This window comes from Vitis riparia, chromosome 13 (assembly GCF_004353265.1).
Source record: "Vitis riparia cultivar Riparia Gloire de Montpellier isolate 1030 chromosome 13, EGFV_Vit.rip_1.0, whole genome shotgun sequence".
In the NCBI taxonomy this organism is placed as follows: domain Eukaryota; kingdom Viridiplantae; phylum Streptophyta; class Magnoliopsida; order Vitales; family Vitaceae; genus Vitis; species Vitis riparia.
Window position 1 is genome coordinate 2,470,914 of NC_048443.1, and position 26,380 is coordinate 2,497,293.

Below are 26,380 nucleotides of genomic sequence, written 5' to 3' on the forward strand. Positions count from 1 at the left end.
ATTAGTAGTATAGTCATTTTTGTCTTTGAGGGTTGAGAACAAGCTTCTTTTCTCGATTTTGTCACTTGGGTTTTAAGCATGGATTGAAAAATCAGATTTTATAGGCGAAATATCGGGCAACCTCAAAATGAAATTCAACACTGATTATCGAACGAGAGGAATATCGGCAAAATCGACGAAATATCGATTTGGAACCGATAAATCGGTGAAAAAATCGAGCATGAAGCGACGCGTGGAGCAACGGAGGAAGCCTGTCAAAATATCGGAGATATATCAACGATTTATCGGATATATCGGTGATTTATCGGCGATTTATCGAATATATCAACGAATATATCGGATATATCGGTGAATATATCGGATATATTGCCGATAAGGAAATATCAGAGATTTTTTTGAAAGCTTTTTTTTTTTAATATTAATCTTTTTTATTTTTTAATTATTCATTTTAAATTTATTTTTTATTTTAAATCTATATTATCATTTTATTTTTAACTATTTTTTATATTTATCTCATTTATACATGACATGTTCGTACTTACAATCAATACTATCGAAACTTCATGTCCTAGTATGAATATTGTCTTCAACAAGATGGACTCCCTTCATCAAACAATATGATAGAACCACATCAATCTTCATTTTGGTATTAAGGATTATTGCAATGTCATATGTATTATGTTTTTGTGTAAATTGTTTTCATTTAATAAATCAAATATTTCTTAACTCAATTCTAACTTTCTAAGTGTACAATTCTAAAATTTATATTTTCTATTCTTAAAATCCAAGTATCGTAAAATGTTTACTGATATTTTTTTCTTTGACTATATTTATGTCAATTACACTTAAAAATAACTTTAACATGTATATTCTTGCTTATTTTATCATTCTTTGGATTTTTCTAAGCATTCCCATCAATTTTGGATAATTTTTGTTTCACCAATATTTGTGTAAAAATATTCATCGATATTTCTTCGATATTTCTGATATATCCGTAAAATCCAAGTACTGATATATTCATATTTACTAATATTTCAATTTATGGTTTTAAGGTTGTTTTTTAGGCTTAAGAATGGTTTTGATATTGCTCACTTTCCTCGAATTTTGTTCATGGAAGATTGATTAATATGGATTTTGATCTCGAGTTACATGGACATTGGTTCAATTATATTGAAATTTTATAAGTCTTATGAAATATTTCATCAATTTATTTCATATTATTACTAATTTCTAATTAAATGATATATTAATTGTATTAATTATAAATATTTTATAACATTAATTGGTGTTAATAATATACTAGAATAAATAGATTGGAGGAAGGGCATTTATGGAATGAAAAGATAAAAATATGAGACATTTTGAGTAATGACATATTAATTATAATTAATTATAAATATTTTATAACATTAATTGATATTAATAAGTTATACCAAATAGAATACATAATTTGGAGAAGGGTATTTATGGAATAAAATGGTAAGAACAAGGGACATTTTTGGTATAAAAAAATTACAAACATCCTGTACTTTTATTAGTAGTATAAATTTTCTATAGATTTTTTTTTTCATTTTAAATGAACCTTAACTATAATTATGTCTAGTTAAATATTACCGAGAACTTAATTATAATTAAGTTATTTATAAATAAAATTTAACCTTTAAGTAATAATCATAAATGAAAACTTAACTACAATTAAGTTCTTTGTAAATAAAATGTAACCACCATGTAGTTTGGGTGACTATTATAATTAAAAACTTAATCCTAATTCTTTTTTTGTAAATGAATCTTAATTCCACAAGTGAACATCTATAGTGAGAATTTAATCTTAATCAAATTCTTTGTAATAAAAATTAATCCCAATATATTTCAATTGAACATCTTGAATGAAAATGAAGAGTTGTTTTGGGTATAAGGGAATGAGAATGAGAATGAGAATGAATACTACTAAAAAGTAAAATGCATTAGTTTATTTGACAAAGCTTTTAAAAAATACTTTTAGTATAAAAATGGCTTTTAGAGAAAAATAAATATTTCATAAAATTTAAAACACACTTTAAAAAAAAATCACTTATAGTGATTATAGGAGAAGTATTTGATAGATTATTCTATTAAAAACAATTCTAACTAGAGTATTTCAATTAAAAACGCTTGTGGACCCCGCATTTCGGCTCATGCGTTTCCCACTCGATGGCGAGCTCGATTTTTATTTGAAAAATTGATTTTAATTGATTAAGAAAAATGACTTGGAGTCGCCACTTATTTTTGTTTTATTTTTAAAAGGGTAAACAAAATAAGAAAGAAAAACCCTAAGTGTGACTCCTTATTTTGGAAAAGGCGGTCTCCGAAAAACCAGATCGGGTTCGGGGGTCAGGTTACTTATCGGGAAGGTACGGTACAGACCGTAACACCCCTTTAAGTCCCTAAAGTCGGGTCTCTATTAATAAAATGAAGCAATCATGGCAATTGATGAGGGAATCAATGAATACTCAAAGTGATCATGCACATGTGAGAATCTAAACATGCATACCGAAAATGACCAGAGCGGATGTGGATGCGTACCTGGGCAGTGATCCATGAAGCGCTATCGAGAAGTGAGGTTAGTGCACAATTAAGGAATAATTTCGAGCATGTCATAGAGCAGGATAAATCAATCATGTGTCATATCAAGTCAACCAATCAATCAGTCAATCATAAAAATCACGTATGTGGGGCCCCCACCAAAGCCCGATCTATCTTGCACTAATTAGTCTCACAAATTCCATTATTCTGGAATTATGAAAATTACATTCATGCTTATGTAAAGTCAAGAGGAACAAAAGATTATTTGAAACCCGAATGGAATTAAAAACAGTTAGAGAGGAAACTGGATTTTTGAAATTTATTTTAAAATTAGAGTCTTGGGAATTAAATTTAATAATTGGAATTTTGGAAATTAAATTTGAAAGAAATTGAAAATCTTAAAATTATTTGAGAAGTAAAAATTGTGAAAATTAAATTTAAGAATTTGAGTTTTGAAAATTAAATTTGAAAGAAATTGAGATTTTAAAAGTTATTTGAGAGTTTGGAATTTTTTAAAAATTAAATTTAAGAAATGGAGTTTAAAAAAATAATTTTTGAAAGAAATTGGAGTATTGGAAATTGAATTTAAGAGTGAGAATTTTGGAAGTTATTTAAATGTTGAATTTTTAAAAATAAACAAATAAATAGGTGAGTAAAATGATAATGATTAAATAAATTGATATGAAAATTGAAATTTCGGAAATTGGAATTTAGATTTAAAAAATGGAAATTTATACTATTATTTGAAGATAAAAGTTTTGGGAATCAAAATATTGGAAAATTAAAATAAATAAATAAAGATAGAGAATTAAAAGGAATGTTGGTGCACACGCGTGAAAGGAAAAAAACAAAGGCAATTTAAGTGGAGGAAAACAGTGAAAAAATTAAATTGGGTTAGGTGGCTGCATAAGAGAATGGGAAGAATGGAAATGAGTTGACCAAGTTGGGGCCCTCATTCCAAGCTTCACTTCTCCACGTGTTCAACTTTCTCTTGTTCTCCTCCCTTCCTCTCAGCTACCACAAAAAACGAAGTGGCCTTCCTTTTAGCTTCTTCTTTCCTCTCAAAACCGCTCATCCATGGACATAACCCACACGAACCAGCAATAATAATAAGGGAATTCACAACTCATTTTTGGTAAAGGCCACTCAGCATTTTCCGTTCCTAGCCTCACAACCCAACAATGAACTCACCAATTTAAAATAACATGTATGGCAGAAAAAAAAAATGCAGGGTAACATGAAGCATATGAACCCATATATGTTATAGCCTCAAGTGAAATCACAGAAAATGAGAAAATGGCATAGCAATCACATTCAAATGGTGAATGAAAGCTAAAACAATAAGACGAATGCATGAATGTGAAAATATAATGAAAAACATGAACAGAAGAAGAGAAAAAAAAACCACAAAGCACGCACCTAGAAAGCTCTTCTCCAGCAAAAATTCGTGAGAAAACCCTTGAGTTCTTCCTCTCCCTTTTCCCCTTTTTTCCGTCAGTTTTTCCCCCTCTTTTTTTAGTCTGCTCCCGCAAGCCACGGACCTGCTCCACTGTGTGTCCTTGGAGCATGTCATCAGCATCTACCCACCACCATGGCCCCGGTCAACCTTACAGCTTACATGTTCTATGTTGCTTTTTCCAGCAGAGAGGGGTCCCCTCCTTATTTTCAAAAAAATGAGAGCTCACCCAAACCTCTCCCTCGGGTGGTCGTCACCAAAGGGGGGTCTACAAATATGCCCCTCTTCAGTAGAGTTCACAAGTGTAAGGAATATGAACACTAGAGAGATAAAGAAAGTGTGAATAGTGAGTGGAATGAAGTGAACTCTACTGAAGAACAAAGGTGACCCCCAAAAGGACACGAGTGAAACCAGATCTCACTCAAGCCAACAAATGAACAAAGGCTCTAACCCTAAGGGAAAATGATATCTCAAAATGCCTCTGAAGCCACACTAAGGACCCAGACTCCCTCTAAAACGTCTCCGAGAGTGACTCAAAGATCAACGTCAAAGATGAGTAACGGTCGAACCATCTTGAAGTACAAGAAAGAATGTGCCCGAAGGAGACTGCCCTATGTGAACTATACGAGAATGCTAAGTGTAGGGTGCCCAACAACATGATCGAAATATGCGTCACAGACTCAAAGAACTATGTCATGTGTAGTGGAAGGGGAAGTCTAGAAGAGCAATGATGAATAGGCGATAAGCACCAAGTAACCAGGTGAGGAGAACGACTCTGAACGCCTTACTGAAACAAAGACCTGGACGTCGAATTAACCTGATAGGAAGAATGAATGACCGATCTATATGGGTGCGGTCCCGACTCAAACTAAACACAAACTGATAGGAAAATGGCCGATCGATATAGGTGCGGCCCCGACTCAAACTCAAACTGATAAGATGATGACCGATCGATATAGGTGCGGTCCCAGAAACACAAACTGACATGACAAGGAGATGACTGATCGATATAGGTGCGGCCCCGACTCAAACTGACACGATAATGACCGATCGATATAGGTGCGGTCCCAGAAATTGAACTGTCATGACAAGGAGATGGCCGATCGATATAGGTGCGGCCCCGACTCAAATTGACACGATGATGACCGATCGATATAGGTGCGGTCCCGACTCGAACTGAACTGTCATGACAAGGAGATGACCAATCGATATAGGTGCGGCCCCGACTCAAACTGACACGATAATGACCGATCGATATAGGTGCGGTCCCGAAAACACAAACTGACATGACAAGGAGATGGCCGATCGATATAGGTGCGGCCCTGACTCAAACTGACACGACGAATGACCGATTGATATAGGTGCGGTCCCGACTCGAACTGAACTGATAGGAAGATGGCCGATTGATATAGGTGCGGCCCCGACTCAAACTGACACGATAATGACCGATCGATATAGGTGCGGTCCCGAAAACACAAACTGACATGACAAGGAGATGGCCGATCGATATAGGTGCGACCCTGACTCAAACTGACACGACGAATGACCGATTGATATAGGTGCGGTCCCGACTCGAACTGAACTGATAGGAAAATGGCCGATCGATATAGGTGCGGCCCCGACTCGAATTGAACTGAAACTGACAGGAAGATGGCCGATCGATATAGGTGCGGCCCCGACTCAGACTGACACGATAATGACCGATCGATATAGGTGCGGTCCCAGAAACTGAACTGTCATGACAAGGAGATGGCCGATCGATATAGGTGCGGCCCCGACTCAAACTGACACAATAATGACCGATCGATATAGGTGCGGTCCCAGAAACTGAACTGTCATGACAAGGAGATGGTCGATCGATATAGGTGCGGCCCCGACTCAAACTGACACGATAATGATCGATCGATATAGGTGCGGTCCCAGAAACTGAACTGACATGATAATAAGATGGCCGATCGATATAGGTGCGGCCCCGACTCGAAAACTCAAACTGACAGGAAGATGGCCGATCGATATAGGTGCGACCCCGACTCAGACTGACACGATGAATGACCGATCGATATAGGTGCGGTCCCGACTCGAAAACTCAAACTGACAGGAAGATGGCCGATCGATATAGGTGCGGCCCCGACTCAGACTGACACGATGAATGACCGATCGATATAGGTGCGGTCCCGACTCGAAAACTCAAACTGACAGGAAGATGACCGATCGATATAGGTGCGGCCCCGACTCAAACTGACACGATGAATGACCGATCGATATAGGTGCGGTCCCGACTCGAAAACTCAAACTGATAGGAAGATGACCGATTGATATAGGTGCGGCCCTGACTCAAACTGAATTGATAAGATGATGAATGACCTGATCAAGTGACCCAAAACCAAAGGACGACCCAAATAATGATGCAAGCAAACTCGACCGGAGGGGATATGCCCCAGTATGACAACTCATGAGGATCGACAACTAGGTCGAAAGATAGTGAAGCCCCTAAAAGGTCTGACTATCCCAAGAAAGGGGGTATGCCCCAGTATGCAACTCAAGGGAGTCAACAACTAGATCAAAAAGCGAATGAAACATGTGGAAGGTCTGATGATCCTAGGGAAGGGGGATATGCCCCAGTATGTGACTCACAGGGGGCAACAACTAGATCGAAAAGATGATGAGGTCTGTGAAAGGTTCGATGATCCCAGAGAAGGAGGGTATGCCCCAGTATGCAACTCGTGAGGGTCAACAACTAGACCAAAAAGTGAATGAAACCTATGGAAGGTCCAATGATCCTAGGGAATGGGGGTATGCCCCAGTATGCAACTCAAGGGAGTCAACAACTAGATCAAAAAGTGAATGAAACATGTGGAAGGTCTAGTGATCCAAGGAAGGAGGGTATGCCCCAGTATGTGACTCGCAAGGATCAACAACTAGATCGAAAAGTGAATGAAACCTATGGAAGGTCTAATGCTTTCAGAGAATGGGGTATGCCCCAGTATGCAATGATGAACAGACAGAGATGCAAAATGCCTCAAAACTACTGTACTCTGAAATATGCTCATCCATCATGTAATGAAAATGTCCAACCTCAAATAGGTAATGCCAAACATGACCATGTATCATGACACTATGCTGACAAAACAAAACTAACTGATGAATAACAACAATAATGATGACCAGTGCTCAAAATGAAAAGAGCAAGCAAATCAACACTCAACATGCCAACTATCAAAATGAAAACATCGTCACTAATAAGTCAACAATCTGTCAAGCCCTGCCATCATGGAAGATGTTGAACCTAAAGTCCAAAAGATGTATGAAAACACAACCAAGGTGATCGAGGACTGATCTACATCTCCTCCTAATCGAGAAAAGGGTGAGGTCATGTGTCACGGTGGGATGTGTAGGATAAAAGAAGGTGATGATCAGGCTCTGGTATGATAGAAGGCGTGAAAATATCCAGGGTGAAATGTCTGAGTACGAAATGAAAGGTATGTAAGTGTCCGAAATCATCCAAGTATGCCGAGAAGACTAAACCCAAGGTGTCAATAGCTCCATAATCCATCAAAAGTAGCAATCATAAACAGAAAGTCAAATCTTGATGTCGAAACATCCAACTAAGTGGCTATGCCCCAGTATGCAATGAGGACAACATGAAACAATTCAATAATCTCCATATCATCTAGTAGATGCTCTAATGTAAAGAACCAATCTGATCTCTCTCCAAAAGATGGATATGCCCCAGTGTAAAGCAGTGCATCCGAGTCGACAACTGCTGCAGAAGATCATGCTAGTGTATGTCAACAAATCAATCAATCTCTACTCCTGGTGCGAAAACGGAAACATCTCAACATAATCCATATGAATCAGAATCCTAGTGCTCTATGAATGTGAATGAGGTGGCTATGCCCCAGTATAAACCATCTGAAGTGACTATGCTCCAAGGTAAATCAAAGTCCATCACCGATGAGAAGGCTATGCCTCAAAATAAACCGTCATCTCAAAAATCAACCATCAATGAGTGAAGTATGTCTCAATGCAGAGCATCGAATAGAGTGACTGTATCTCCAATAAAAGCGCTCTCTGAAACGACTACGCCCCCAGTGTAGGGTCATCCCACAACTGCTAATCCATCATAATCCACGAGAAGAAACGAACTGACTATGCCTCAGTGTAAAGCATCATCCCGAAAGAAAACGTCATCGATGAAGGGGGTATGACCCAGTGTAGATAACGGCGCCTCTGAAAATCCATCACTGATAATAGGGATATGCCCCAATGTAATCTATCACCTCGACTCCTCATCCACCACGCTCCCAGAAATAATCACCAACCAAGCTCGAGTATTGCCCATGTGTGAGCCGTCAAACACAATGTGAAGTAATGGCCTCAGGGTGGTCTTCAGACACGGGACGTAACGTAGGCTAAGGTAATAGGGTGAAAGAAATGAAAGGAAACTAGGCTCAAAGATCCCAATGATATAATCTCCATACCCCTCATGCATGAGATGCAATGCGTAGAAAACGTCATGAGTCCCGGACCTAGGGGTCCCCACACGAAAAGTGATGATAAATGAATGGTCACATCGAATGAACAAGTATGATGTGTGGATGCTGAACCCAAGTCAAACATCAAGCAAGATGAGAAAAGAAAGAAATCAGATGAGGTAGAGTGGAATGGAGGTGATAGAAGAAGATGAAGAGATAGAAAAGTGAGTGATGGTCAACTCGCATCAAAGCATGGAAAATAGTCATATCTGAAATAGATGGAATGATGGATAGAGCAAGGATCCAGAGATACTAAAGAAAAGGTCGCTCGCCTCTCTCATAAAAATCGAATGGATGACTCATACTCTCACCCAAAATATACATCAAGATGAAATCTCAGAAAGAAGCTCTCATACGAACTCTCTCTAACACATGAACTCAATGAAGCAACCCGGCACGTCCATACACATGCCCAATGAAGAACGATAAAATGAACAATGCGCTATATATTTTTCTTTCCTTTTTTTTTTTATTTCATTTTTTTTTTTTTTTTTTTTTTTTTTTTTTTGCGCATACTCTGATCAATAATGAATGAACTCCTATGAAAATACATACCCAAATGATCAAACCCTCTCCACATATGAATGTAACATGAATCTTCACCAATAAGACAACCTCTCAAAATGACATCTCTGAACCACTGCCCATGGGGTGAATGATAGGAAAGAATGTGACAATCCTCCATGCAGTGACGTGTGAAAAAACACCACTCAAGGTGAAACAAGATAATGTCGAGTAATCAATGATGAGAGAAAAGACGGAACGAATATCACAAGTAGTGATATGTGATGTGGGAAAAAGTGATGATATGATGTCAAAGAGGAAAACATCACAATGAAGAGTAAGGAATGAGGCCTGAATATGTATGTCAGGTCTGGAACTCATGACGTATCCAATCATAGCATGCGAGCACTATAGGGTCCCCAACCCGGTGTAATAGGTAAACGAGGTGATGAAAAAAAAAAGGCTATGTGCTCATGTGAGGCTCAAAGGGCTAGCAACGGGTAACTCTATATGTAAGGGTGATAAAGTAAATAGGCTCATGAAATGATGGCCACCCATCCTTTGACCAAAACCTCAAACATCGTGCTTTCGAGATCTCACATGGCCAATACTAAAGACTGGCATCCATCCAACATAGTCATGGCGACTCCTCTGAAATCGTGCGAAAGCTCCCACTGATGCTCCATGACAACCATCAATGTACTCTGAAAATCAACTCACTCCATCATCATAAGCCACTCACCATCGTCTCATAAAATCACCGTCTCTAATCGTCCCGACTCTCTGAAGTCATATGCAATGGCTCAAAACATCGTCAAGTAGTCAAACCACTCTCTCATCATGATCTATCTATCATCGTGTAAAGCTCACCTCGGGTCTAACCATCTCGGACTCTACCTAGTCAGATCAAGGAAACGATGGAAAGGAAAGACAATGGTACTGTAGCATGATAAAACGAACAAGGGTAGTAAAGTCGTACGATGGTACCAAGGGATGGTGTCATGTCAGGCTCAAAATGGATAGGTCATCAAGTCCATAAAGTCAAAGTACGAATATGGATATGATACTGCTCCGAACAGAAGGTGAAATGGGTCACGATTTCAAACTCCCTAGGTCAATCTCCTGATCCTAGGTCAAAAGGCTCAATATCCTCCATGATAGGTCAGGCCAAGGTGATCATGATGTATAAGTGAAAATCTGTCTCAAATCAAAAGCATAGCATACATCAACGCAAGAGATGCAAAACATACTCATTAGAAAAGAGAATAACACATACTCAAAATAAAAAGATCATATCACTAAATGAACCAAATGAGTACATCATGTGTGAAGCGATAGAGGACTACAAAAGACTAGACTCCCAGCATGAACTATAAACAACAACTCTGAACCAAACTGGACTCGACAGAACGGGAACGACTCTGATGACGACCATAAATCAAAATGAAAGGTGCTATGAGCTAAACCGCTGCAAAATGATGTACCCATGTCAACTGAAACAAGTCCCCAACCTAAGATGTCCCAAAATACTATGTGATCATCGATACCATCAACATCCAAATCAATCTACTGAAGACTAGGAGGAGGAGGAACTGCATGTGTAGAATGTGTAGGCAGGGGATTGGTGGTCACACTTGGCCTAGCCAAGTCAACCACCCCTGAATCGATCAAATCCTGTATCGCATGATGGAGTGCTGAACAACGCTCAGTATCGTGCCCCGGAATCTGATGATACAAGCAATGCTCATGTGAATGGAAATGAGGAGGAATAGGATGGGGCAAAGGCCTCGGCACCAAAGGAACAATCACTCCAGCATCCCTGAGCTTCTCAAAAGCTCTAGTCAAAGTCATGCCCAACGGAGTGAACTGTCTCGCGGGCCTCTGTGCATATGGTCTAGGCGGTGGGTGAGTAGCGGCTCTCGGATGTGGTGGTCGTGGCTGCATGCTGGTCTGAGCAATGTAAGGCTCCTGAGCATAATCCAGCTGATACTGATACTGTGGAAGAGAGAAAGGAGCTCTGGCTGTAGAAGGCCTATAAGCTGAGTGATGCGCGGGCCTCTGGTGCCGATAGCTAATAACACCAACCTCTCTAGATCTGGTAGATGATCCAATCGGCCTCTTCTCCTTACTGTCAGGGGAAGGAGTAACATCCGTCCATAATCCTCGAGCGATGGCCTCCTCAACACTGAAAGCTGCCTGAACCAGACTCTTGAGGTCCTGAAATGGGACGCCCACAAAACGTCTCGCGAACCTCGGCTGTAGGTTCCGAAGAACCATATCAATCTGATCCTGCTCCTTAGGCCGGTCTATCATACCAGCCACCTTTGCCCTCCAACGAGTGACAAAGGAAGAAATAGACTCGTCTGGCCTCTGCCTGGTGGCCTCCAACTCTCGTCTAGATACGTCAATATCAGCACTGAAAGCAAACTGAGTCAGGAACTCATGAGCCACATCCCCCCAGGTGCGGAGTCTCGAAGGCTCAACAGAAGCAAACCACCTCTGAGCTACTCCACTAAGTGACATAGGGAAGAGGGCCACCAACTGCGCATCATCGATACCATGTGCCCTCATGACCGTGCTGAACAGTCTCAAGTGGATCTTGGGACAACCAATCCCACTCTAACGCTCGATGTCTGGCATGCGAAACTTGGCGGGCAAGCTAGCCGCCGGTATGCCGTCTCTGTCATCCCAGTCAAACCTCCGTCCTGCAATCTGATCCGTCTCATCATGGACTCAAGCCTCTCAACCTTGGCCTCCTGCTCGGCTAATCGAGTATCCTCAATAGTGGGACCATGGGAGGTGGCACTGTGATAGTAGGTGGTGGAATGGTCTCATAATGATCTGCCAGATGGAACGGAGTACCAAGTGAAACCCCAGGTGGACGAGTCTGTGCTGTCTGAGATGCATGAGGAATCGTCTCGTCAGTGACCATGCCAGCCGGATGAGGATCCTGGCGAGAACTCTCTATCTGATCCAAGCGTCTACTGACTCCGGCCATGAACTCCTGAAAGGAAGCAAGTGTGGAAGCTAGCTCGTCCGACATCTCAACTGAACTGTCTGAACTCGGATATGAATCTGCTCTGATCAATCGTCCTCCAACTCTCCTCCAAGAATGTGACTCCAGACTCAAATGACTCCTAAACTGACTCCCTACAATGCAAACAAAACGGATGAAGGACACTAAATAAAACTCCAAAAGGCGACAATACAACATACAAGCACGTGGTCCTGAGGTGGCAATCAAAAATCTGGATACATGACGAAAACTCTAGAGTCCTAAAGATATCCACTACGAGATGGCTACAAATGTGACCAAAGAATTCCTATCAATAATCCGAGATAAAAGAGGTGTGAAAAAACACACTATCACAAGATCAATACTCCATCTATAACCACATATCCTTGAATCAACCTTCAACTCGAGCTCCATAAGAGAAAAATAATAAGGTGATCAAGGCGACTCTCTTGAAAAAAAGTGTGAACATGAAAACGTGCCTTTCACCTTTCAGTAATGAAAATATGAGCATCGAGTCGAAAATTGAATCAATGATCAAACCAAGAATGAGGTATCGGGCTCGTGATAGGTGTACAATGCTAAAATAAGATGATCATGATCGATGAACATATCTCGAAGTATCAAGTAAGTGTCAGCAAAGTGAAAGGATGTGTCGAGCCAAGAAAGAAAAACGAAAGCCCTAAAAAAAAATGACAAACCCATCGAGCGAAAAACGTAATCCAATGTGACACAATAAAGGTGATCCGACTGATACTCAAACTCAAACCGATCTCTGAGTACTCTCAAATGGAGACTAAAAAAAAAGAAGAAGTAACAAATCCAAACTGTGACTACAGAGGCTCTGAAGGCTCTCAGATGCACCCACGTGTGAGGAAGGAATCCTAATCAAAGGATCTATAGCTCAACCTACAGGGTGAAGGTGGCTCTAAACGGATATGGGTGGACTTTAAAGATTCCTAGCAGAAGCGATCATACCCTCCGGTGGTACGCAACCCTCTGCACGCCTCCAAAGAGACGGGGCGCTTCCATACAAGGTGGTCATCACCTCCACACATGCACTACCTCGACATCCCAGGGGGTTCCTATAGTGAAAGCTCTCAAACTCTCAACGTTCAATAGTCAACTAAAGTGTGCAGTGAATGGTGTGGGTGCATCCGAAACCCTAAACAGCTAAAGCAGAAAGGAAACACACCGGCCGCACAAATATCCATGAAACCTAGCTCGGGGCTATACAGGTCTTCAAAGTTTGGACTCCAATCAGCATCAATATGTCGACCACCTCCAGAACGCTCCCAAACATAGATATAGCCCATCGCTAGACCCTATTCCTAATCACTAGCTCGGTCGAAGAGCAAACAAGGCAACAAGTCTCGTATCAAATACGAGACCTCACAAAACTAAGTCGACCGAGATTAGGGATTCAGAAATAAGGGGATAAGTGTGTGTCCCACATAGACATGCAACTCATGCAATCACACGGAATGAGAGAAGTCATGCAACAGACAGTCATGCAAAACATGTATATATCATCCAAATCTACACACAAGCTAATCAAGAAGAATATCTGGCAATGATAGCATGCTCCATGATAATCAAGATAATATATAATCGAGAGAATCAATCATGTCAAATCAAATGATATACAATGGCAAGTCTATACATGTGAGGTGATCAGAACAAACATGGCAAATTCAGGGTCACTATGCTAAGCGAGGTAAGATAAATAATCAACAACAGTCCAGCATGTCAATGTCTCAAACAAATATAGCGATGAAGCACAAAAAAAAATCACGGCATCGGAAGCCCCAATCAAGATAATCAATCAGCATGTCAAAGCCCAAATGAATATAATATCCATGCATGTCTCCAATAATATCAAAAACTCTCAATGTGCAATCACGAGAAAGGTACCCACCGATCGACCTATCAAACGCCACATTTGCTTCATCTTAAGTTCAAGCTTGACCCTCTAAATCTCCCCAGCGGAGTCGCCATTTTGTGGACCCCGCATTTCGGCTCATGCGTTTCCCACTCGATGGCGAGCTCGATTTTTATTTGAAAAATTGATTTTAATTGATTAAGAAAAATGACTTGGAGTCGCCACTTATTTTTGTTTTATTTTTAAAAGGTAAACAAAATAAGAAAGAAAAACCCTAAGTGTGACTCCTTATTTTGGAAAAGGCGGTCTGCGAAAAACCAGATCGGGTTCGGGGGTCAGGTTACTTATCGGGAAGGTACGGTACAGACCGTAACACCCCTTTAAGTCCCTAAAGTCGGGTCTCTATTAATAAAATGAAGCAATCATGGCAATTGATGAGGGAATCAATGAATACTCAGAGTGATCATGCACACGTGAGAATCTAAACATGCATACCGAAAATGACCAGAGCGGATGTGGATGCGTACCTGGGCAGTGATCCATGAAGCGCTATCGAGAAGTGAGGTTAGTGCACAATTAAGGAATAATTTCGAGCATGTCATAGAGCAGGATAAATCAATCATGTGTCATATCAAGTCAACCAATCAATCAGTCAATCATAAAAATCACGTATGTGGGGCCCCACCAAAGCCCGATCTATCTTGCACTAATTAGTCTCACAAATTCCATTATTCTGGAATTATGAAAATTACATTCATGCTTATGTAAAGTCAAGAGGAACAAAAGATTATTTGAAACCCGAATGGAATTAAAAACAGTTAGAGAGGAAACTGGATTTTTGAAATTTATTTTAAAATTAGAGTCTTGGGAATTAAATTTAATAATTGGAATTTTGGAAATTAAATTTAAAAGAAATTGAAAATCTTAAAATTATTTGAGAAGTAAAAATTGTGAAAATTAAATTTAAGAATTTGAGTTTTGAAAATTAAATTTGAAAGAAATTGAGATTTTAAAAGTTATTTGAGAGTTTGGAATTTTTTAAAAATTAAATTTAAGAAATGGAGTTTAAAAAATAATTTTTGAAAGAAATTGGAGTATTGGAAATTGAATTTAAGAGTGAGAATTTTGGAAGTTATTTAAATGTTGAATTTTTAAAAATAAACAAATAAATAGGTGAGTAAAATGATAATGATTAAATAAATTGATATGAAAATTGAAATTTCGGAAATTGGAATTTAGATTTAAAAAATGGAAATTTATACTATTATTTGAAGATAAAAGTTTTGGGAATCAAAATATTGGAAAATTAAAATAAATAAATAAAGATAGAGAATTAAAAAGGAATGTTGGTGCACACGCGTGAAAGGAAAAAAACAAAGGCAATTTAAGTGGAGGAAAACAGTGAAAAAATTAAATTGGGTTAGGTGGCTGCATAAGAGAATGGGAAGAATGGAAATGAGTTGACCAAGTTGGGGCCCTCATTCCAAGCTTCACTTCTCCACGTGTTCAACTTTCTCTTGTTCTCCTCCCTTCCTCTCAGCTACCACAAAAAACGAAGTGGCCTTCCTTTTAGCTTCTTCTTTCCTCTCAAAACCGCTCATCCATGGACATAACCCACACGAACCAGCAATAATAATAAGGGAATTCACAGCTCATTTTTGGTAAAGGCCACTCAGCATTTTCCGTTCCTAGCCTCACAACCCAACAATGAACTCACCAATTTAAAATAACATGTATGGCAGAAAAAAAAAATGTAGGGTAACATGAAGCATATGAACCCATATATGTTATAGCCTCAAGTGAAATCACAGAAAATGAGAAAATGGCATAGCAATCACATTCAAATGGTGAATGAAAGCTAAAACAACAAGACGAATGCATGAATGTGAAAATATAATGAAAAACATGAACAGAAGAAGAGAAAAAAAAAACCACAAAGCACGCACCTAGAAAGCTCTTCTCCAGCAAAAATCCGTGAGAAAACCCTTGAGTTCTTCCTCTCCCTTTTCCCCTTTTTTCCGTCAGTTTTTCCCCCTCTTTTTTTAGTCTGCTCCCGCAAGCCACGGACCTGCTCCACTGTGTGTCCTTGGAGCATGTCATCAGCATCTACCCACCACCATGGCCCCGGTCAACCTTACAGCTTACATGTTCTATGTTGCTTTTTCCAGCAGAGAGGGGTCCCCTCCTTATTTTCAAAAAAATGAGAGCTCACCCAAACCTCTCCCTCGGGTGGTCGTCACCAAAGGGGGGTCTACAACGCTGCATATAAAAAAACCTTCGAGTGCGTTCAACTAAAAACATTTGTCCGTTTGATAGTGATTTTAAAAAACATTTTCAACTTTTCTAACATTTGAAAATATTTATCTTTCGAGTATTAGAAAGATAGAAATGCTTATAAGAATCACTATTAAACATACTCTAAATACACTCTTTATGAGTGTTAATAAGTATTTTTAGTCAGTATGATTCTCTATAAACATATTTGAAAATTTCACTTATTAAGAGTCCATTTAGTAGTAACTTTATAAAACATTTTTAATATTTTTAACACTTCAAAATTTTTATCAAAAGAATTTTTTTCAAGTGCTAAAATATTAGAAACATTTGCTAAAATTATTGTAGGCTCTAAATATCTTTTTAGAAAACATTACAAATGGTTTTAAAATTTTTAAATGTAATTCCTACTAAAATCTTTTTATACCAAACGTGATTGTAGATAAACATGCCCAAATAGACTATAAAAAATTGTTTTTAATGTTTAAAAATGTTTTTTTTAATAAAATTAGTTGAATAAAATTTTAAAATTAAAATCACTTAAGATGTTTTTTGAATTAATGTCTAAAAACACTTTTGTTTTTGTTTTTGTTTTTGTTAAGTAACACCACAAAAACCCTATAAATCACCTTTTTTGCTAATAAATTTAATGGGAGAATTGTGGTGAAGGGAGAGTCCACTTGTTGATAATGGGTCAAACGTCCTTTTAAGTCCTCTAATTGATAGGAAATATATAAATTACAAAGAGACTAAATTATCATATCATTTAATACATCAAATAAAGAGTGGTGGCAGGGAGAATTTTATGAACCCCATGTGGTGCACCAAAGTTAGATTTTTGACCCTTGCATTTGTATATTTAATTGAAAATTATATATTTTAATAATACATTATTTTTTATTATAATTTATATATTTTAATAATATAAAATGTCATTACTTAATCTCTCATTACTAAATTGTTATCTTCCAAAATTTAATATAAATACAATTTTATTTAGTTATTGGTGGAAAAAAAACCTCCAACAAGAACCTTAAAGCAAGTTTTTATGTTCTTTCATTTATATACTCCAAATCAAATGTCATAATCAGATATATAAATTCAAGGATCAAAAATCTAACTTTGGTACAACACATGGAAATCATAAAATTCTCCCTACAACTATCTCCTCTATTTAATGTATTAAGTGATATGATATCTCTAAATTATGAAACTAAAAAGGACATTTGGTCCATTATTCACAAGTTGACTCCCTTTAGCTCAATTCTCCCAATTTAATTTTTCGGATATGGTTTTTGGGAGAAAAATGAATGGTGGTAGGGTCATCTCCCCAAGTACATTGTTTGACCAATAAATATGTGAGAGTAAGTTAGGGTAAATGAAGAGACTTTCGGAAAAAGAGAATAAAAGAAAGAAACTCCTCAACTAGGAACAATTTACTTAGTTTCATGACTCCCACCAATAAGTGCGTGAGATAAAGGTTAGGTGAATGAAGAAACTGAGAAAGAGAAATAGAGAATAAGAGAGGTGGGGGAAAGGGAAAACCAATAAATATGTGAAAGAAAGGTGAAGTGAATAAAGAGACAAAGGGGGAGAGAGAACAAGAGAAAGGTTGTTTCACAACTCCCACCAATAAGTATGTAAGAAAAAGGTTAGGTGAATGAAGAAACAAAAAAAAAAAAAAAAATAGGGAATGATAGAGAGGTGGGGGGAAGGGAAAACCGATAAATATGTGAAAGAAATATGAGGTGAATAAAGAGACATAGAAAAAGTGAATAAAGAGACAGAGAAAAGGAAAGAGAGAAGAAGAGAAAGGTTGTTTCACAACTCCCACGAATAAGTATATGAGAGAAAGGTTAGGTGAATGAAGAAACAAAAAAGAAAGAAAGAGGGAATGAGAGAGAGGTAGGGGAAAGGGAAAACCAATAAATATGTGAAAGAAAGATGAAGTGAATAAAGAGACAGAGAAAAAGTGAATAAAGAGACAGAGAAAAGGAAAGAGAGAAGAAGAGAAAGGTTGTTTCACAACTCCCATGAATAAGTATGTGAGAGAAAGGTTAAGTGAACGAAGAAACAAAAAAAGAGAAAGAGGGAATGAGATGTAAAATATTTACATAATCACATAGATTAATCATACATGATTAAAGGATACTAACAATAGAAAATCACTATAAAGAACATACTTGTTTGAGTCATGATAAAAAACCGTAATTGATTGTTGCAACCAAGTCTTCCTCTCTATGATTTTGATAACAGTTATGGTGGCTCTATGGGAAAACAGAAAAACCATTTTTATCTAGATTAGAGAGGGGACTTCGCATAACTCAAATTGGATTCTCATTGGGCCCTTCCATAATGGGCTTCAATGAGACCCATAGCCTACACTTGCCACTCAACTGAGCTTCTACTCAAAAGATGCAAAACCTAATCCAAAATGTGATCACTAGTTAATTGGGCTCATTATATAATAGATTATCCATTAACCCATTTTTGCAAATACAAATTATTCAATTAATGTTAGCCCATATAAAAAATTTTCTAACATGAGAAAGAGGTGGGGGAAAGGGAAAACCAATAAATATGTGAAAGAAAAGTGAATAAAGAGACAGAGAAAGGGAAAGAGAGAACAAGGGAAAGGTTGTTTCACAACTCCCACCAATAAGTATGTGAGAGAAAGGTTGGGTAAACGAAGAAATAGAAAAAGAGAATGAGAAAGAGGTGGGGGAAAGGGAAAACCAATAAATATGTTAAATAAAAGTGAAGTAAATAAATAGACAGAGAAAGGGTAAGAGAGAACAAGAGAAAGGTTGTTTCACAACTCCCACCATAGGAATGTGAGAGAAAGATTAGGTGAATGAAGAAACAAAAAAAGAGAAAGAGAGAATGAGAGAGAGGTGAAGGAAAGAGAAAACCACTAAATATATGAAAAAAATATGAAGTGAATAAAAAGACAGAGAAAAGGAAAGAGAAAACGAGAGAAAGGTGAGGATATTGGTTGTTTTCTTTTTTTCATCACCCATACATGAGATATAGAGTAAAGGTGGGAAAAATCAAAGAAAAGACAAAAAACAATGACAAAAATTTGAGTTTATAGCCAAAGTAATTTAAAAAAAAAAAAGCCAAAATAGTGCATATTTGAAAGTAATTGTTAAAATAGTCTTTGAATCCACATCATAAGCCTTTTCTAGCCATGTAGAATTTTTTTTTTTCCTTAAAAAACCACCTTTAGTCATTGTGGTTTTAAAAGTATCCTTAAAACCATAATTATAGACAATGGTTTTAAAATTTTGAGAAGGGCACTCTTCTTCCAAGTCATCACGTGCGCAAACCCAATACATCACGTGCATGCCGACGTGGCAAACGCACGAACCGTGCCACCCTTTTGTCGTCTCGCTAAAAGCCACTCATCTCTGCGCTGTCCTTCCTCCATTTCTCTCGCGCTTCACTCCCTCACTTTCCAACTCCCTCTCTCTGTCTCTAGGGTTTCCTTCCAGATCCTCTCTTTCCACGTACTACACCAATCCGCATTTTCGTTTCCGATTTTGTTTGTCCCGATTTGAAACTCTGTGTGTGTGTTTTTTTTTGGAAGTTTTGTTGTTAAGAATCGGATGATTTTGATTGAAATGGAGTTTGTTTTCTGGTGACTGTAGATTTGCGGAGATGTCGAAGGCTGGAGCTTTGGATCTCGCATCTGGTGTCGGCGGGAAGATTCAGAAAGATGAAGTGCTTTCCGCTGTTGAAAAGTACGAAAAAAAAGAAGAGAAAATTCTATGTTTTTTCTCTCTTTGCTTTGTTGTTTATTTTGGATTGATGCCTGAATCTCTGTTCTGGAATTTTTCTTCTTTTTTTTCTTCGTATCACTGAAAATGACATTAGTTTTGCATTAATTACTCTTTATAATGAGTTTAGATCCCTTACGCACTTTCAATCAATGCCAATTTTGATATTGACTCTGTCAACAGTCAAATCTAGTGAAACGAAAGTGTAATCCGTGAGGATTCTTTGAGAACTTTGCCTTGTTGTATGGATCTATTGCGTACATTGATCGGAATTTTGGTGATAGTTAGATTGTCGAGATTGCAATACGGCTGACGTGGGCAGCTGTGGGTCCTTAGTTTGGTTTGTGTACTGAGTGAAGTACATTTCGTTTAAGTTCTGGTAAAAGGTCACGATCTGTCTACTGATCTTATGTTTGTGCTAGGGCTTCGATGTACTGAAATGTTTCACGATTGAATTGTGTTCTCCGCCTGGTATATTCTTGGCTTTGGTAGCTGAAAATCAGGGAAAATGAAAGGAAGATATTTAGAAGGCTAGGGGTTTGAATTGTCGTTGTAATTAACTTTATTTTGTCCTGTTGGCCACTGTTGCTTGACAAGAAAGCAATTTTAAGCTTTTTTTTTTTTTTTTTTTAATTGAAAATGATGTGACTGGTGAAAGATAGTGCACCAATGCTCTTGGATATTATCTAAAAAACAACAAAACAAACAAATAAATAAATAAATAAAAATTAAGGGGGAAGAAAAACAAAGAAAAGAAAATACGAGCATGAATTTTGGTGTAGATCACAATTCTCGTATACTATGGGGAATTACTTAGGGATTTGCACATTAAGGTCTGAAAGGGACCTGCATTATAGGATTTGAATGATCTGGAATCACAGCTTATTTCCCAGAAAGACGTGGTCCAAGAAAAATAGAGTAAGCCAGTTTTTTCATCTTGTGGATTCTAGAATTTTCTTATCATCTTTCTGTGTCTATGAATCCTCTAGTTTTCTGCACAAGATGTTATCATGAGCTTTGTAAAAAGACTAACACAGCCTTTGGTTGCTGTTGAAAAAGGGATGTTGTCATTACAATTTCATTGCCCTTATGCTTTATCTTCAAAGCATTTTCATTCTATATAATCAAAGAATTGCACATAATAAATTTACCTACCAAAAAAAAAAAAAAGAATTGCACATAATAAATTTATTTCAGTGTCCATGGCCTGCATTCTTTGTAAAATGGTATATGGAAGATTTTGGAGTTTCTTTCCTTCACTTTATAGAATTATTGGTGTTATGCACAAATTATTAATATTCTTATACTGCAAACATGGTTGTTATGTGAGTTTAAGCTTTTTGAAAAATATCTGTATATGTTTTTTACTGATTCCTGGCATGGCATACATGATAGCCTGAGTATCTGGTGCTTGAGATTTGTTAGATGTATTTGAACATTTTAGTAAGAGTTTCAGGTTAATGCTTCAGGTATGAGAAGTATCATGTCTGTTATGGTGGTGAAGAAGAAGAGAGGAAAGCTAATTACAGTGACATGGTAACAGAAGCCCTTATGTTCCCACTTGTCCTTCATTTAAAAGTTAGCTATAGCTTTTCCCCCCCTCAATTCCTTTTTAAAATATACAACTTTAGTGTCATTTTGGATTATTTGATTTCAATTTTTCCTTCATTTAAAAGTTAGCTATAGCTTTTCCCCCCCTCAATTCCTTTTTAAAATATACAACTTTAGTGTCATTTTGGATTATTTGATTTCAATTTTTCTTTTCCCCTTTAATGATTGCATCTGCTACATTATTTTAAAAATCACAATGTGTTGAGATCTTATATTTATTTCTTTGAGATATTGCCAAAAATAAAATAAAAAAAGAAGAAAAAAGAATAGCTCCAGGATAACAAGTTGCCGAATAACCATTTTGATGAAGCCTCTTCTCTACAAGGCTCTTCTGAAAGAAACAATTTTTCTGAAGCTATATCACACCAGATGCCCAATGTAGGCTTTTGATGTACTGTTTTTATGTGAAATTAACTGACCGTCTAAACAAGACCATCTAATCCATAAGATTTGCCTCATGTGGATTTCAGGTTAATAAATATTATGATCTTGTTACCAGCTTCTATGAATTTGGATGGGGAGAGTCTTTCCATTTTGCACCCAGGTTTTTATTCATCTTAAAATATTATCTTCCCTGCTTTCTTTTAAATTTCTGCAATTTCAATAGTATTATGTTTCATGGTAGGTACCTCTGCTGCTTCTAAAAACTAATTGAAAATATGATGTTATGCATGCAGATGGAAAGGGGAGTCTCTCCGAGAGAGCATCAGGCGACATGAGCACTTCCTTGCTTTGCAACTAGGTGTGAAGCCTGGACAGAAGGTTTGTCTTCTTTGTTTATTTTTGCATTACAACATGGGAAAAACATTGGTAATTTGATTTTTCTTCCATTACTATAGGTGTTGGATGTAGGATGTGGAATTGGTGGACCACTAAGAGAAATTGCTCGATTTAGGTAATGGTTTTATTACTTGAACTTCTTTTTCTGCTTGGGTTTGGTTGTTGGTGCTCTTTCTCTCTCTTTTTTTTTCTTTTGTTTCTAATATCATTGATCATGGCATAACAAAAGCATAGTCCTGTATAGTAATTCTATATGCTGATTTATACCATGATTTAGTTATCTTGGTGATTTGCAGCTCAACATCGGTTACGGGGTTGAATAACAATGAATATCAGATAACAAGAGGAAGGGTATGTAAATGAGTAAAAGCTTAAATGCACTGCAATAGCTCCCATAAGAATGAGTTTTTATGTTTTATTATAGTTTTAGGTATTCTATAGCAATGGTTTGAACTACTTATTTTGTTTCTATTTCTGACTTGGGCATTAGAACAAGTCACCAAGATTAGGATGATGGCCATTTGGTTTGTTTCATTTCCAATGGCCAGTAACATTCTGCATGCCTTGCTTGTACATGGGCTGCACCCTTTTCTGGCACTTTTTAATTTTGTTTTAATTTATTCATTAAAACAAAATACTTATGAGCTACTGTTTCTCCATAGGAACTGAACCGCATTGCTGGAGTGGACAAAACCTGTGACTTTGTGAAGGTTGTTATCATTCTAGATAAAGTTCATGTTCTTGTTGCAACTCCTTTCCAAATGCTTTCTCAAATTTTTTTTTGGGGTTATTTCTCTTGATGTTATTTTTTTATTAATAAAAGCACTTAAATAGATTTGATTGATATGATAACAAGGTTACATTGATGGACCTCTTTATGATTAATTTTGTCATATCACTGCAGGCTGACTTCATGAAAATGCCATTTTCTGATAATACTTTTGATGCGGTATATGCGATTGAAGCAACCTGTCATGCTCCTGATGCGGTACATTATTTACAATTATCCATAATCAATTCCAGACTTTCGTATAAATCTCTCTTGTTTGAGGCTGCAATGTCAACATCTGTTTTGAATATTGTTTTAGCTGTTTGTTTACGGTGGTTTTATTTCTGGTTGAAATAGCTTGGATGCTATAAAGAGATCTACAGAGTATTGAGGCCTGGCCAGTGTTTTGCTGCATATGAATGGTGCATGACTGATGCCTTTGATCCCAATAACCAAGAACACCAAAAAATCAAGGTTATAAATGTTTGAAGCATATAATCCTGATATTTGTGTACCTGTTTGACCTATTACTTGCTCTTAACTGATTGATAAAATAATATATTCCATGGTTACAGGCAGAAATAGAAATTGGTGATGGCCTTCCAGACATCAGATTGACTAGACAATGCCTTGAAGCCCTAAAACAAGCAGGTTTTGAGGTGAGTGAAAACCTATGTTTTTTGTACTGAACCTCCTATGAGTTTGTGAGAAAATGATCAGCAGGAGGGTCTTATCTCTGTTTTTGTTCTCTATCAAGGTTATTTGGGAGAAAGACCTAGCTATGGGCTCACCTCTTCCTTGGTACTTGCCTTTAGATAAAAGTCACTTCTCATTAAGTAGCTTCCGTCTAACAGCTGTTGGACGTTTCATTACTAAAAACATGGTAAGGTTTTCATATGCTGCCTCATGCTCTTGTTACGTTTTCTTTAACTCTTCAAAAATGATAAAATTATCCCCTTGGGAGTTGCTCTTTATGCTTTGGAACTCTGGTATTTCCTGAGTATTCTTTTTGTTCTTAATATATTGAAAGCATAATTAGTGCTTGGTTTTCTTCTACCATTTTAGGTCAAGGCTCTAGAATTTGTGGGACTTGCTCCAAAGGGAAGTCAAAGAGTTCAAGCTTTTCTAGAGAAAGCTGCAGAAGGGCTAGTTGATGGTGGAAAGTATGACTTCTCTTCCCTAAACAGAATTTTCTTTCATATCATTCTTCCCATCCTATGTAAGAATGGGAATATATCAAACTTATTTGTTAGAGTATCTTGTTTCTGATCCTATCTTCGTACTTGAAAAGCGGTCCTCATCCCCATAGTTTTTAGGAGTGGGAACATGGTAAATGTGCAGAGTGCAAAACTATAAGGTCCATTAGGTGGGCTTAGTCATCAAAGACACTACTAGGCCAATACCAATAATTGGCACAAGTGGGTGATTTTGGACGCACATTAGTAGAACTTTTCGCTATGTTTGGTTCTAGGAAAGTACCAAGTAAAGAAAAAAATGTTAAGGAAAAATATTTTCTCATGTTTGATTTTAGTATGAAAAATATGAAATAAAATCAAATATAGTTTAAAGTAGTTAAAAACTGATACATTTTCAAATTATTTAAAGAAGAGTTAAAATAAGTCAAATCGATATGAAAATAATTTTTTCATTCATTTTTTCCTTCCAATTTTTCTTTCTATTTTCTTTTCTTTGCATTTTTTTGAAAACCAAACATAACCTTTGGTAATCATTGGAAGGATTCAACTGTTCAGTGAAATCGAGTAAAATCAGACTATTCAAAATGATCCTACATTGACCTAATCATTAGGATTAAACCACAGACCTACCTTCTCCTTTACACACTCCAAGCCAATTGATAAACGATTATCTGAAAAGAGAGGCTTCTAAAGTTCGTATTTTATATGTATTGATTTACACATTCTTTTCTTTTCAGTGCTAATTTCCATCAACTACTAACCCAATTATGTGACTACTTCCAGGAAAGAGATCTTCACACCCATGTATTTCTTCTTGGCTCGAAAACCAAACTCAGATGGTCAGTTATGTGGCAGTTGGACCCAATAACCCGCTGTAGGTATCAAATCAAAAACTCTCTTAGAACTGGGAGTTGACCGGCCTAGGCTGACTTTTGGTGTGTGATTGCTTGTCTTCTTTCGGTTTCCTGCAAGTTTATTTGGCTCTCACCATATTTTTTTGATAGACCTTATTTGGCTTTCACCATATTTTTTTTTTGATAGACCTTATTTGGCTCTCACCATATGTTATCAGCTTCGTCTCCCATTACAATTTCTTCACATATCCGATGAATGAATTTTTCTATAACTTGCTTCATTCCTTTTTGCCTATCCTGTATGTATTATCTTGTTTTTAATTCTATATGGTTTAGAGTCATGCGCTGCCATATGGCAGAATGTGATTGAAAGCTAGTGGCGTGCTAGTTCTATGAGAATATGCCCGTTGTCTGCGCCGTTCCTTATTAGCCTGTTTCGTAAACAGAAAATTGTTTTTGAAACTCGAAAACCCAATTAGATTTTTTTTTTCTTCAAAATTTGTAATGAAAATATGGCATTTTCTAAAAATATTTTTAATTATTTTAAATAAATAATTATATAAATGGTACGAGGAATGATTGAAAATACAGAATTATATAAACGGCATTTTTAAGACATATTTGAAAATACAAAAAACGGGTTAAGAAGATTCCAAGTTTTTAAATAATTTGTTTCAAAAAACATCAGTTTTGAAACTATTGCCAAAAATTGTTTGTAAGTTTTATTTGGAAATTGTTCTTCAAAATAGTCGTTTGTTCAATGATAAATTTATAAAGAAAAATAGTTTTTGGAGAAATTGTTTAAAAAAAATTAGAACAAATTTAGTATGTTTTTAGTTATTTTTTGTATAATAATTAAAAAAAATAGAGAATATTTTAAAAATTTTATATTATTTCAAAATACCTACTATTTTCATGGAGAACTTTTATTTAGAGTTCTTATTAGAATTTTATTTTTGAAAATAATTAAAGATTAATAATTATTTTCAAAATCCGTTTCTGAAAAGTTATTTTGAAAATCATTAAAAATGTCATAAATTTAATGTTGGCTAGACTTGAAATTGTCAAATCATATTTAGTTAGATTGTGAAAGAGTCAAGATACATCCTGGGGCGGTTGGAATTGTCCCTAAGACAGGTTCGACCTGGGGAGTGTCGTGCTCTGC

At 36.9% G+C, this 26,380-nt stretch overlaps 1 protein-coding gene across 2 annotated transcripts; it reads left to right on the plus strand.

Annotated features, from left to right (window-relative positions):
* Positions 1-19,627: 19,627 nt before the first annotated feature.
* Positions 19,628-25,496, plus strand: LOC117928780 (cycloartenol-C-24-methyltransferase). 2 transcript variants are annotated; one of them, XM_034848787.1, is made up of 14 exons: positions 19,628-19,735; positions 19,877-19,969; positions 21,475-21,541; positions 22,087-22,160; positions 22,294-22,378; positions 22,456-22,511; positions 22,693-22,747; positions 23,059-23,106; positions 23,301-23,384; positions 23,523-23,639; positions 23,741-23,824; positions 23,923-24,048; positions 24,231-24,328; positions 25,145-25,496. In XM_034848787.1, exons 2-14 carry the CDS (start codon positions 19,887-19,889, stop codon positions 25,227-25,229), a joined length of 1,062 nt encoding a protein of 353 aa, XP_034704678.1. In that variant the 5' UTR covers positions 19,628-19,735; positions 19,877-19,886; the 3' UTR covers positions 25,230-25,496. The 2 variants fall into 2 exon arrangements, with proteins under 2 accessions (XP_034704678.1, XP_034704679.1); XM_034848788.1 differs by lacking the exon at positions 19,628-19,735 and adding an exon at positions 19,776-19,794.
* The last annotated feature ends 884 nt before the right edge of the window (positions 25,497-26,380 follow it).

Bases quoted from the DNA above. Each gene is read 5' to 3' on its own strand.
- LOC117928780 (XM_034848787.1), top strand. From the start codon at position 19,887: ATGTCGAAGGCTGGAGCTTTGGATCTCGCATCTGGTGTCGGCGGGAAG. The intron at 21,542-22,086 runs GTAACAGAAGCC...TGTGGATTTCAG, and splicing joins AAGCTAATTACAGTGACATG to GTTAATAAATATTATGATCT. The intron at 23,107-23,300 runs GTTGTTATCATT...ATATCACTGCAG, and splicing joins AAACCTGTGACTTTGTGAAG to GCTGACTTCATGAAAATGCC.